The sequence below is a fragment of the Zootoca vivipara genome, chromosome 1 (assembly GCF_963506605.1).
Source record: "Zootoca vivipara chromosome 1, rZooViv1.1, whole genome shotgun sequence".
In the NCBI taxonomy this organism is placed as follows: domain Eukaryota; kingdom Metazoa; phylum Chordata; class Lepidosauria; order Squamata; family Lacertidae; genus Zootoca; species Zootoca vivipara.
In genome coordinates, this window is record NC_083276.1 from 81865931 (window position 1) to 81879059 (window position 13129).

At 47.6% G+C, this 13129-nt stretch overlaps 1 protein-coding gene and 1 gene segment (V, D, J or C); both read right to left on the minus strand.

Moving 5' to 3' along the window:
• Nucleotides 1-389: 389 nt before the first annotated feature.
• Nucleotides 390-8285, minus strand: LOC118080270 (uncharacterized). Its single transcript, XM_060270953.1, has 4 exons — nt 8251-8285; nt 7313-7488; nt 4251-4583; nt 390-2590 (listed from the first exon to the last, which is right to left on the minus strand). Exons 1-4 carry the CDS (start codon nt 8283-8285, stop codon nt 2433-2435), a joined length of 702 nt encoding a protein of 233 aa, XP_060126936.1. The 3' UTR covers nt 390-2432.
• A 3168-nt stretch (nt 8286-11453) lies between these two features.
• On the minus strand, nt 11454-12074 carry LOC118080323 (Ig kappa chain V-V regions-like). The segment is given in 2 exon segments: nt 11454-11824; nt 11999-12074. Coding segments are annotated over 2 exon segments (447 nt in total).
• Between the last annotated feature and the right edge of the window lie 1055 nt (nt 12075-13129).

Sequence of the window (13129 nt, forward strand, 5' to 3'; positions counted from 1 at the left end):
GTGCGCGCCCGTGCGCATGCGCACACGCACACGGGCGGGGAAAAAATCGCCGAAAATCGCTTGTGCGCATGCGTATGGGCCTCCCCCGACCCGGAAGTGCACCAGAAATGACCTCTTCCGGGTTGGGAGAGGCCCATACGCATGCGCACAAAGGATTTTCGGCGATTTTTTGCCGATTGTTTTAGATCGTCGCTGCGCCGCACGCCGTGAGAGCGGGCGGCGGCAGCGGGCGGCGGGGGTCGTCGCGGGCCGGATTGGAAGGCCGATTGGGCCGCATCCGGCCCGGGGGCCGTAGTTTGGGGACCCCTGTCGTAAATAAACAACTATCTGACTTTTAGAAGACATCTGAAGGCAGCCCTGTTTAGGGACGCTTTTAATGTCTGATTTTTTAAATATACTTTTAATATTTTGTTGGAAGCCACCCAGCCAGATGGGTGGGATATAAATAATAAATTGATGGTGATGATGATGATGATTAATGAACACAGGAGAATAGGGAAGCTGCCTCATGCTGAACAAGACCATTGGTCCATCTAAGTGAGTCTACACAGACTGACAGCAGCTCTCCATGGGTTTCTGGCAAGAGGCATGCTCAGCTCCACCTGGAGATTGGACATCCATCTAAATACAAAGCAAATGTTCTACCACTGACTGAACCACTACAGCCCACATCTATCATGTGAAGTGCATATCATCCCAGAATTAATTAGATATGGGTGGGACCTAATGGATGGAAGGATACATGAACATTTGAGAGCGCTTGTGTGTCTTTAACAGGAGCTGCATCTGTGTCTCCCCCCCAAAACAGAGATGCAGCAATGAGGAAAGGTGCACATGAGGAGCTTCCCATCTTGTTGGATTAATAATTCCCAACACAGTCATGCAGAGATAATAAAATCTAGTTCTGTTTATTGTTACACAGGAAATTTGCTCAAGGAAAGGAAGAATTCAGCAGTTTTTCAAGTGACCAATGTAGGTCCCTCAAGATTGAAGAGCAGATGAGAAGGAAGACGGGAAAATGTCAGAGAAGAAACATTGAGGATCCACACTGGGAATGGCCTCCAGCTGTAAGTGGATAAATTTCTTGACTGAAGGAAGAGCTAACGCTTCAGTCCCAGCAGGAAGACACAGAGCCTTTCCACAGCTCCATCAGAGACCTATAAAAGAAAATAACCCAGCAAGGCAATGATCATCAGCGCAGGATGCACCATCAATTCTGTGTGTACAGTGATATATGAAGCAACGCAGAGCGATGTGCAGAAGCTTCTCAAATTTCCAAGTGAGATGGCACCATTAACAAGGCATCTCAAGTCAAAACAGATCCTGAACCATTCTGTGACTTGGGAAATGCTCAGAGTTCAAGAGGGAAGGGAATGCAGAGCTGGCAGAAAGACCTTTTGTTTTGATGGGCAGGTTTTGAGGAGGGATTAAAAACAGTGTTTGTTTTGTTCTCATTCTCCATTATACCCTAAAAAATTGGGTAGGGGAGTGCACCTCACATCAACGACCCTTGGGGTAATAGGATACTTATTGGGGTGACATTTTCCTTGCTCCAAGATTTCCTGTAAATTCATGTTCTTTCCCCCATCATTCCATTTGTACCTATCCCCAAATACTAAAGCCTGTACCAGCTGCAGATCCACTGCAGCTATCGTTTAGAAATTTGGCAGGCTATTTACCCCTTTAGAGGCTATGGCCACGCTCGCAAATTCCATCTAATTCTGGGAGAATCAGAAAATTTTATATACTTTTCCTTTGTTCCCTCCCCTTTAAAAATCAAAATGTAAAGATGCCCTGCATGAAAACACCTGGATTTTCCCCGCCTACCATTTGGTAGGCTTAATCGACTCTATCCATTTCTACAAAAAGGAAAACAAGCTATAGCTGTTTTTAACTTCCCCATTATATTGGATGGGGAGTGGGAAACAAATTTAACAAATATATTTGGGTCCCAAACCTACAGATACAAGCTGAATCTTGGGACCGATGCACAGCCCTACTGTTTACATAAAGGTAAAGGTAAAGGGACCCCTGACCATTAGGTCCAGTCGTGTCCGACTCTGGGGTTGCACGCTCATCTCACATTATTGGCCGAGGGAGCCGGCGTATAGCTTCCAGGTCATGTGGCCAGCATGACAAAGCCGCTTCTGGCAAACCAGAGCAGCACATGGAAACGCCGTTTACCTTCCCGCTATAGCGGTTCCTATTTATCTACTTGCATTTTGACGTTCTTTCGAACTGCTAGGTTGGCAGGAGCTGGGACCAAGCAACAGGAGCTCACCCCGTCGCAGGGATTCGAACCGCCGACCTTCTGATCAGCAAGCCAATTGTTCCAACTAAGTGGGGTGGGGCTTTCATTATATACTTTGGATGTCACCAGGGCCTCTGGATACAGGAACACTGGTTCCCTGTGGCCAAGGAAGTTGTACCATTCAGATTTCAGTAAGTAAAATGGGTCTCTTACATGTTTTCTTCTTACAGGCTGTGTAGATTCCCAGAGCAGTGCCATAGGCAAAGCTCTTGACCACCAGGAGCAGGAAAATGACCTGCCCTGTATGAAGGCTGCTCTGAAACTCCAAGACAGTTGAGGCTGATGTGAGAGAAAATAGAGAGAGTCAGAGGCCCACTCACCTTCACCAAGACGGACATTTCAGACTGGCATTTTTAGAGCACACACTTAATAATAATAATAATAATAATAATAATAATAATAATAATAATACATTATTTATACCCTGCCCATCTGGCTGGGTTTCCCCAGCCACTCTGGGCAGCTTCCAACAAAATATTAAAAATATAATAAAACATCAGACATTAAAAGCTTCCCTAAACAGGGATGCCTTCATATGTCTTCTAAAAGTCCGGAAGTTGTTTATTTCCTTAACATCTGATGGAAGGGCATTCCACAGGGCAGGCGCCACCACCGAGAAGGCCCTCTGCCTGGTTCCCTGTAGCTTTGCTTCTCGCAGGGAGGGAACTACCTGAAGGCCCTCAGCGCTGGACCTCAGTGTCTGGGCTGAATGATGGGGCTGGGGATGCTCCTTCAGGTATGCTGGGGCAAGGCCGTTTAGGGCTTTAAAGTCAGCACCAACACTTTTAATTGTGCTCAGAATTGTACTGGGAGCCAATGTAGGTCTTTCAGGACCAATGTTATGTGGTCTCGGCAGCTGCTCCCAGTCCCCAGTCTAGCTGACGCATTCTGGATTAGTTGCAGTTTCCGGCTCACCTTCAAAGGTAGCCCCACGTACCGGTAGAGTGCATTGCAGTAGTCCAAGCAAGAGATAACTAGAGCCTGCACCACTCTGGCTGCAGTTTCCACCTTAGCATTCAAAAATGAAGTTTAGACCCTTAAGGATACTTCATTTGTTTTTGTAAACTGTCCTGAAGGCTCTATTGAATTACATGGTATATATTTTAGATAAATAAATAGGAAATAGTAGGGCTGCCATTAAACAGAGTGGAACAGCTGCCTCAGACTGCTAATTCTGGATGTCATGAAAGGGCAGCAAACTGTTCATTTTTAAATTTATTATGGTTATGTTTGTACTTCAAGGAGAGTTGTTTGTAGGATTTTCTGCCTCAGTTTCCAGAACTAACCTTGGGTACTATGCCTCTTGTGGGAAGGTATTCTTTCTTCAACACTCGGCATACAGTAAAGTTAGCAACCATTTAGGAGCACTTCAAATTACAGGGGTACCTCGGTTTACAAACACAATTGGTTCCGGAAGTCTGTACTTAACCTGCAGCATACTTAACCTGAACCAAACTTTCCCATTGAAAGTAATGGAAAGTGGATTAATCTGTTCCAGACAGGTCTGCGGAGTACTTAAACTGAAAGTACTCAAACCAAGGCGTACTTAAACAGAGGTATGACTGTATATTTGGGAGAGGCAGAAATGCTGAACTTTTGGGGAAATCAGCCTCCAGTTGTGATAAAACTATCTCCTGATCCTTCCCCATCTTTGTTTGCTTGTTTATCCATCAGGGTGACCATACACAAATCCAAATTAAGGCAACATCATAAAATTTAAAAAAATAATAATCAGAAAACTAAAACGGCAAAGAAAAACATCCCTGTTTTGACCATCTGCTCCTGAAGAAATGTTTGCTGCTTTCCCTTTAATCAGATCTGTATTCTCAACCTTTGACCCCCCCCCCAAGAGGAAGAGGGCACCTTCTGACTACTTCCCCCATCATATAGGTTCTCCAACCTGGTACATGTAATTGCCTCTGCCCTAGTCCTTGCTTACCTGACTGCTGGCTTGGCTCCCTCTCCATCGACTCTTCAGCCTCAGCTATGTTCCCTTGTCTCACGTGGCATGAGTACACATGCCTCTCCTGCCACTCTGCAGCTGTCATGCTCAGGCGACTGGAAACCCCAAAGTTGCATGTGCCATTCAGGGTGCGGACGGGGTTGGTGGCAACAGAGAGGCGAGTCACCTCTTGTGCATCACGCTTCCAGCTCACATCAATGGGCCACTCATAGGGAAAGCCCTGGGCCACACACACGAGTGTGACGTGGTCCTTGTGGCACACGGGACCCAGGAGATGGACAGTTGGCTGTGAGCGTTGACAAGCTTCATCTGCGAAGGGAGAAGATGTTTTCTTTGTTCCATGAGGGCATATAATAAATAGAAGGCCCAAGCCAATCAGCCCCGTGATCGGGAGTGCGGGTGCCTGGGGAATGAGTGTGCCTGTTCACAGTGAGGCCACCCTTGATGCCTTAGAAGTCTCTATAATGAACCCACAGATAAGCACTTACTCCACATGACTTGATGCTGATTAATTATACCGTTTTAATCAACTTGGGAAACAAAACAAAAAAGGTAGTTTAAAAAGGAGATTTAAAAGGTGCAATGGCAATCTTAATTCAAGTGCATTAAGCTTCAGTCCTATGCATGGAGGTCTATGAAGTACACGACAAACTTAGTTGGTCTCTAAGGTGCTACTGGAAGGAATTTTTAAAATATTTTTATTTTGTTTCAACTACGGCAGACCAACACGGCTACCTACCTGTAACGAGAAACAGGATTTTTGAAGCTAAGGTTAGTTAACCCAGATATGTGATTTTCTAAAGGTGGCACCTCTCTGCTTCAGTTGTGATATTACCTGTTTCTTTCTGCTGTGCCTGCCTTTTAACACACATATACACTAAGGTTACCAGATTTTTTCCAATGAATCCAGGGACACTTTAAACAAACAAACAAACAAACACTACACGTTCTGGACGTTTAAGCTGCAGCGAAGGCAGTGGCAGAGGGGCGACCGCTGGCTTGACCTCAACCGCCACGTTTCCCCTTCCTCCAAGGCTTCTATCTCCTTCCTCCATGAGCCTGAGTTGTTGGTTCTTTGGTGGTGGTGGTGGGGAAGCGGTGTGCAGTGGGTCAGGCATGGAAGGTGGAGGAGGGCCGAGAGCCGCAGCTTGGGCAGCGTGATGCCTCCTTTCCCATTGGAGCAGCCAGCTGAGAGATCCCCACCCTCCTCCCGCTTGCATGCAAGTAGGAGTTGGGAGGCTGCTCCGATAGGCAGCGTGAAGCCTCTCTTCACAGCTTAGTTGCTGGGGTCAGGGAAGGTGGAGGCAACCCAGAAGGTGCATCTTAGAGCTCCTGCACCACCATCATATGGGGACTTCCGAGGAGCTCCTGAAGCCAGCCAGAGCCAACTGCTCCGCTGCTGCGTTTTCCGGGGACATAAGATGAAATCTGGGGACATTCCGGGGATGGAATTTGTCCGGGGACTTATTCGCAAATCCGGTGACTGTCCCCAGGTAACGGGGACGTCTGGTAACCCTAATATACACTGTCTTACTCTAATTAAAAGGCAATCAGACTTTTTAGCCTGGGTATGCACCATGCATTGGAAGCACACACACCCTAAAGATCCTGGAAACCGTAGTTTACCCCTCAAGGAAGTATAATTCCCAGTACCCTTAAATTACAGTTCCCAGGATTGTTTGGGGAGTTTTTTTGGGTGCTTTTAATGTATGGTATGTACATAGCCTAAGTCAGGGGATTGCTTCCCAAGCATGTGCATATAGATACACAATTATTGTTACTGCATAATCACTTTCTATGAAAAAATGGTACTTATTGCCAGCTGTGCAGCAGCAACAAAACCTACAGTACTTTATTCCTGTAATGTTGGTGGTGCTATACAAGTAAGTTTAAAATGTAAAACTGCACATGGTCCGAGTAGTTCTATTTTAACCAGAGTATTTTCTTTTTCTTTGGGTTTCACTCTAACCTATCAGGAATGTTGAAAATCATGGACCGCTGAAGAGAAGTGTACATTGTGTGCATCACAACTGCAGCACATGGTCAAATTAAGTCTAAAATAATAAAGCATTACTGGTTTGAAACAATTTGCTCAGCTGACTCTCAATGTCCCAGCTCTCAGGATCCGGGACAAACCTCACCACACTAACAGAAACCAACAGGTAGACCTTCCACCTGGCTTCTCTTCCTTGTTCCAGCTAATGGATCTCTTTCTGAAGATTCTAATCCTCGTGGATGCCGAGAAAGAGCTTCTTTGTTCTAGAGCGCAGGCTTTCATTGGCTCCCATGATGAAGGTACAGTAGTAAATTTTGGCTTTGTTAGTGGACTGCAATCTTCGCCCCCCCCCGTCTCGCCCCGCTAGTGGTGGTAGCGCTCAGGGAACTTTTTATGCCCCGAGCATTTGGACTCCGACCTGGCTAAACACTCCCTGATGGGCTGTGATATAAAATGACGCTGTTTGGGGATGGTTACGATCTCCACACCGAGCCCCAAATATTTATTTAGAGCCGTTGCAAGGCAGAAAATGCAAACATCCATTCCTCGCTCCACTCCAGCCATTTGGAGCGAATTGAAAACTCTTTTCGATATTTTAACCCCTACCCCACGTCTCTCTCTCTCTCTTTTAAGCAGAGCTGGGACTTGAGACAGTGGCTGGATCTGGGCTCCCTCGCTGGCGATTATGTTTTTCCCCCCAGCAGGATTGAGAAAGGAGGCAGGGGCAGACTCAGAGTGACTAAGGCGGCGGCGGCGGGAGGGGGTTAGATTTTGTGCCTTGGGTGGGAGAAAAGCCGATCTGGCTCAAAGGGGCGGTCATGACCCCCCCCCCCGGCCGCTCTATCTAAATCAACTTCCCACCCCAATTGCTGCCCATCTGGATCCTCTGCCGCCGCCACACCCTTCGAAGAGACCGAATCAGCCTTGTTCTAATGGGACAGAATGAAAACGGGGTGGCCGGTGGGGTGTAGGTGAGACCGTAAGAGCCCCCTCCCTGCTTTCCCCCCACCCCGAAGGTGGACGCGAGCGCCTTCCGACTGACCTTCGACGATGAGCTGCGTCCCAGTAGCCGCGAAGTAAGCTTGCTCACACAGCACTGCCGCCTCACGGGCCCCCCTTGCAAAATCTTCCCGGCTGCTCCCGGCCCTCCGGGACGACTCCTTCCTCGCCCTCCGGCCCTCATTGCTCTCCGACGGCGAAGCGGCCTTTGGGGCGGCGCTTCAAGCCAAAGGTGGCCAGGGAGCAGCCGGACAAGGGCTGCCCAAGCCCCTCGGAGCCGTCCTGTGCCGTGGAGGGCTGGGAACGCATCTCGCTCGAGAGGGAGACCCTCTAGACTTCTCCGGAGCAGCTCGATCTGTCACGATGGCCCCACAGCGGGTTTTTTCTCTGGGGTCAGCCGCTTGGGCTTGCTGCCCATTCCCTGACCCCTCCACCGCCTCCTCCAGGCTCCCGTCGAGTATTGGGCGCGGCGTGTATCATCGTGGCGCTGTTGACACAGCGGGACGCAATCGCACAAAAACTCTCTCCCAGCTCTCCCGGCAGCGCCCACTAATCCCAGCGGCAGCCTGCTCCTCCCGTCCGGTCCCTCGATAACCAGAGGCACTTGAGGCGGCTGGCTCTAATGTCCTGCTGGACCAGACCAGGCGATGATCCCCTCCCCACTTGCGCCTCCGCCACCTCCTTCTCGTTTCTCCAATCGTCTGCCTTCCAGTCAGTTGGGAACGCTCCGGATTGAACAGCCGCCCCCTCGCCTCGGCGTTCCTGATCCCAGATTGATACCGATCTGGAGGCAGCTCCCTTCCATTTCTGCTAGGAGGTCAGTCAAGTCCCGCTCCGTCCAGCCGCCCTTCTTTTCGCAGCCCTGAAGCAATTGCTCCTTCGCTTTTCGTGGCTGCAGAACATCGCTCTCTTTGCAGGGAGGGGAGAGGGGAGTTTCTTCTCAACTTTCTTCTTCAGCAGGAATCTGCTCCCTGCTCAAACCTTTCGAAATATCGCTCTATATTGAGTGTCCACATCCGCACTTAAGGTTGCGTCTTAGCTGGGAGTGAGCCCTACTAAACACAACTTACTTCTGAGTAAATGTGTGCAGAAATGCATATATTCGGGAAGCATCTTTGAAGCGCCAAGTAGAGTTGCCAACTTTACTTTTACTGATCTTACTCTTGTGTCTTTAGCCGCCGCAGCTGACTTGACTCTCAAAAGCATTAAGAGGACGGCGCTTTCCTCAGTCCCAGCCTCTGTTTGCATCCTACTGGCTCCAATTTCAATAGGACTTGCTCGGCAGCTTGATTCCATGTGGAGTTAAGTACATCTGAACTCCCTGGTTACACCCTTTTGGAATCAAACAAAGGATTTGCGTAGTGAATCCGCTGGCAAAGAAAGAGTTAAGTGACTCTAACCCTCTTTTAATAAGCAATACATATGACACAAACTCAGATTATTCCAGGGAAGAAAGGGTTAATTGTGTGTGTGTGGTGCCTTTTCTCATTTTTTTTTGTTTTGCTTTTGCTTTTGGAAGACCCTTCAAGGAACCCAAGTTTTCATTTTTCTTAGGGCAGAAGGTTTTTGTAAAGGCACTCCCTGAGATTGCATCACAGTGCCCCCTGTATAGCACTGTGGTAGAATGCTTTGCAGAAACTCTAGAACCTGGTCACGTTCCATTAGATTCAGTGGGCCTCACTCCTATAAGTAAGAGCAGAGGTACCCCATCCTTTTTGCAGTTCTCCAAGGTAGGACTCCTGTACCTCAAACAGGTTCACAACAGACAGGGATTTATCAGCTGCCTCTTTAAAAGGCATGTGTCTCAGAGAGAGAAGTGGCAAAACTTAGTGCAGCCTTTCTGAATCTGGTGCCTTCCAGATATTTTGGATTGCAATTCCCATTAGCCTTTGTCAGCCTTAATAAATTTCCAACTGTAGATATTTGGGCTGGGCAGCACACATGAGACTGAAGAGCTGCAAAGAGAGTCTTGGCAATTCATGGGATCCTCTAGTTAACTGAGCTCTGAGATCTACAAATGAAGGATGGTATACAAATTTAATAATAAATAATTTCCTTGACACCCCCCACCACCACCTTTAACATTTTGCTGTTAAAGATCCATTTGTGAACTGCTGAGAGTTTTCTTCTGAAATGTGAAGTGGTAGCAAACACACCAGAGATCAAACATTTGGATGCAATTCCAATACAGATGTAAACTGGGAAATATCTCTACTTCAAAGGCTTGCTGAAAAAGGAAGTTCATTAGAAGGTGCCAAAAAGACAACAGAGATGGCACCTGCCTGATATCAAACAGGAGAGAGCTTCCACCGCAAGAAAAGTCTGATCCCTCTGCGGTATGGAATGGACCGCCTGCTAACATGGGATCTGCAAAAGGCCTTTACTTTCTGAGCGCAGGGATCAATTGGATAGATAAGGGCTGAGATGATCAGCTGCAGCAAGAAAATTAGCAGCATTATAAAGAACAATGTCTGTGAGGCAGGAGAGGGTTTGTTAGGGTGGCAGAACCAACATGATTGTGCCTTGTAACACTCAGCCATATGAAGACACATGGGTCTCCACATGATATATTTGATCCACCACTGTTGGCTCTCTCTCTCTCTCTCTCTCTCTCTCTCTCTCTCTCTCTCTCTCTCTCTGTGTGTGTGTGTGTGTGTGTGAGAGAGAGAGAGAGAGAGAGAGAGAGAAGAGAGAGATTATTTGTACAGAGCTGGCCAGTGGGCACTGAGTATACAAGATGCCTCACTAATACCGTAATATGCAGTGGGAAGTAATGGCACTAATGTACAGAGAGGATGTGTTTCTCAGCAGCACATGGAGAGACGTATTATTGTTTGGTTTTATGACAGCTCCTGGTGCTGCTACAATCACTGTGTCACTGGAAGCACAGAGATATTGCCCTGAGTCAGTAAGCTGGAGGACTTCTAGGTACAAATATACTTTAGTGCCAACCCGTGTGCCACTCAGACGATTGTTCAGATCGTTTTTCGGAATCTCCTCCAATTTGTCCGCAGTAGAGTAAACAGTCCCAAGGTGCTCTAGATTAATCTCTCCTGGGTGTTGGCGGTACCAGTAGTAATGATAGTAATTTTGATGGACATCACAGCTCAGCTCCAGGGTCTCGCCCTGCCGTTTGTTGACCAGTGCTGGGTGCTGGGTCACTTCCACTCCAGAGATGCTGGTTACTAGGCCTAGGAGGAGAGAAATGATGTCCTGTCAGTAAGAGATGATCACCAGGCACTGAGGACAACCTGAAGCAAGGGAGACGATAAGGGCACTAACTGGCCCTGTCTTGGAAGTGGCATCTGAAGATTAGCGGAGGGTCCAAATGTGCCCTTGCCAAGTACTTACCACTCTGCAGGGCCCAGAGGGAGAAGAGTAGGTGTTGGAAGAGCCCACAGCAGGACTGAGGGAGCCCTGCCGCCATCTCAGCCTTGAAGCAACTGCCAGTGGGAGGAAAACGGATGCTGTTGGTTTCCTCTCTCTCTCTCTCTCTCTCTCTCTCTCTCTCTCTCTCTCTCTCTCTCTCTCTCTCTCTCTCTCTCTCTTGTGAAGAGGATTTAAAGGGAGACTTTTTCTCTTTATTTAGCTTCTATATTCCATTCAAAGGCAGCTCGGCACAAATAATGAGCAAGATGTCATCTATTAAACCACTGATTCACACCAATTCATTAATGGTAAAACTGTTTCGATATATTTAAATAACTATGATATATGGCTGCCCCCCCCAGGTGTGACCAGGGGGAACCAAAGTTTTTTAGCTACTTTGGGGGGGAGAGCCACTGATCTACTGGTGATCTACCACAGACGTCCAGTGATCTACCGGTAGATCACGATCTACCTGTTGGACATGCCTGAAGTACACAATTGGTTCCGGAAGTCTGTACTTAACCTGAAGCGTACTTAACCTGAAGCGAACTTTCCCATTGAAAGTAATGGGAAGTGGATTAATCCGTTCCAGACGGGTCCGCGGAGTACTCAACCTGAAGCGTACTTAACCCGAAGTATGAGCGTAATTGGTTCTGGAAGTCCGAACTTAACCTGAAGCGTACTTAACCTGAAGCGGACTTTCCCATTGAAAGTAATGGAAAGTGGATTAATCCGTTCCAGACGGGTCCGCGGAGTACTTAAACTGAAAGTACTCAAACCGAAGCGTACTTAAACTGAGGTATGACTGCACAGTACTATTGTTTGGTAGTCAGTTTTGTGACAGCTCCTGATGCTGCTACAATCATTGTGTCTTTAGAAGCACAGAGATACAGCCCTGTGTCGTTAAGCTGGAGGCCTGTTAGGTACAAAGTTGTTTCGTTGTCTTTCCGTTTGCCACTCAGCCGACTATCGAGGCTACTTTTTGTGTCGTCCTCTAAATCGCTACTATAGGTGCTGAAAGTCCCAAAGTATTGTAGGTTTGGCTCTCCAGGTTGCTGCCGGTACCAATAGAAAAACCAGTTTGCTTGGTTGACGCCGCAGCTCAGCTCCAGGGTCTCACCCTGCTGTTTGCTGACCACTGGTGGGTGCTGGGTCACTTTCACTCCAGGGTTGCCGGTGACTAGGCCTAAGAGGAGAGAAATTATATTCCACCAATGAATAATAGTTGATCACCAGGGACTGTGGACACCCTGAACAAAAGGGAGACTGTCAGTGAACTAGCCCTGTCCTGGAAGTGGTTTTTAAATAGTAGGTCAATGTGTTCAAATGTGCCCTTGCCCTCACATCGCCAGGTACTTACCACCCTGCAGGGCCCAGAGGGAGAACAGCAGGTGTTGGAAGAGCCCACAGTGGGACTGAGGCAGCCCTGCCGCCATCGCGTCCTTGAAGCAACTGCCAGTGGGAGGAAAACGGATGCTGTTGGTTTCCCCCCCTCTCCTAAAGGAGGACACCAATGGCAGATTTGGTGTGTGTGTGTGTGTGTGTGTGTGTGTGTGTGTGTGTAGTTTCTGTTTTCCATTCAAAGGCAGCTTGGCAAAGATCGTGAGCAAAAGTCATCTGTTCAATCAGCAATTCACACTAGTGCATCAATTATGAAACTATTTCGATATATTTAAGAAACTGCCCAATGTCCAGATTATAAATATAGTTCAGTGTTAACGAACTCCCAAAAACTCTTCATTAGGAAACACCTGAAGGATGAAACTGGATTTGAGTTCAGTTATGTTTTTCGTGAATTTTAAAATCAACTCAGCCTTGATTGGGGGAATGTGAGCCAAGTGAAAGTGTGGTTAACAACAACAACAACAAGAACAACAACAAGAACAACAACAACAACAACAACAACAACAACAACAACAACAACATATTTATACCCTGCCCATCTGGCTGGTTTTCCCCAGCCACTCTTGTCAGCTTCCAACAAAATATTAAAAATGCAATAAAACACCAGACATTAAAAACTTCCCTGAACAGGGCTGCCTTCAGATATCTTCTAAAAGTCAGATAGTTGTTTATTTCCTTGACATCTGATGGGAGGGCATTCCTCAGGGTGGGCAGCCACTACCGAGAAGGCCCTCTGCCTGGTTCCCTGCAACCTCACTTCTCATATTGTTTTATTATTTATACCCTGCACATCTGACTGGGTTGCCCCAGCTACTCTGGACAGCTTCAAACATATATAACAACATACGCTGCACCAAGGATTCCCTGCCCGAGCTGCTTCAGGTCGTGTCGGATGTGCTCCTGGAGACACCTAGCTTGGTTGTCTTAGGGGATTTTAACATCCATGCCGACACGACCTTACAAGGAGCCGCTCGGGACTTCGTGGAAAGCATGGCCACCATGGGGCTGTCCCTGAATAAGTCTGGCCCAACTCATAGCCGCGGACATGCCTTGGACTTGGTGTTTACCTCTATGGATGTTGGTGATC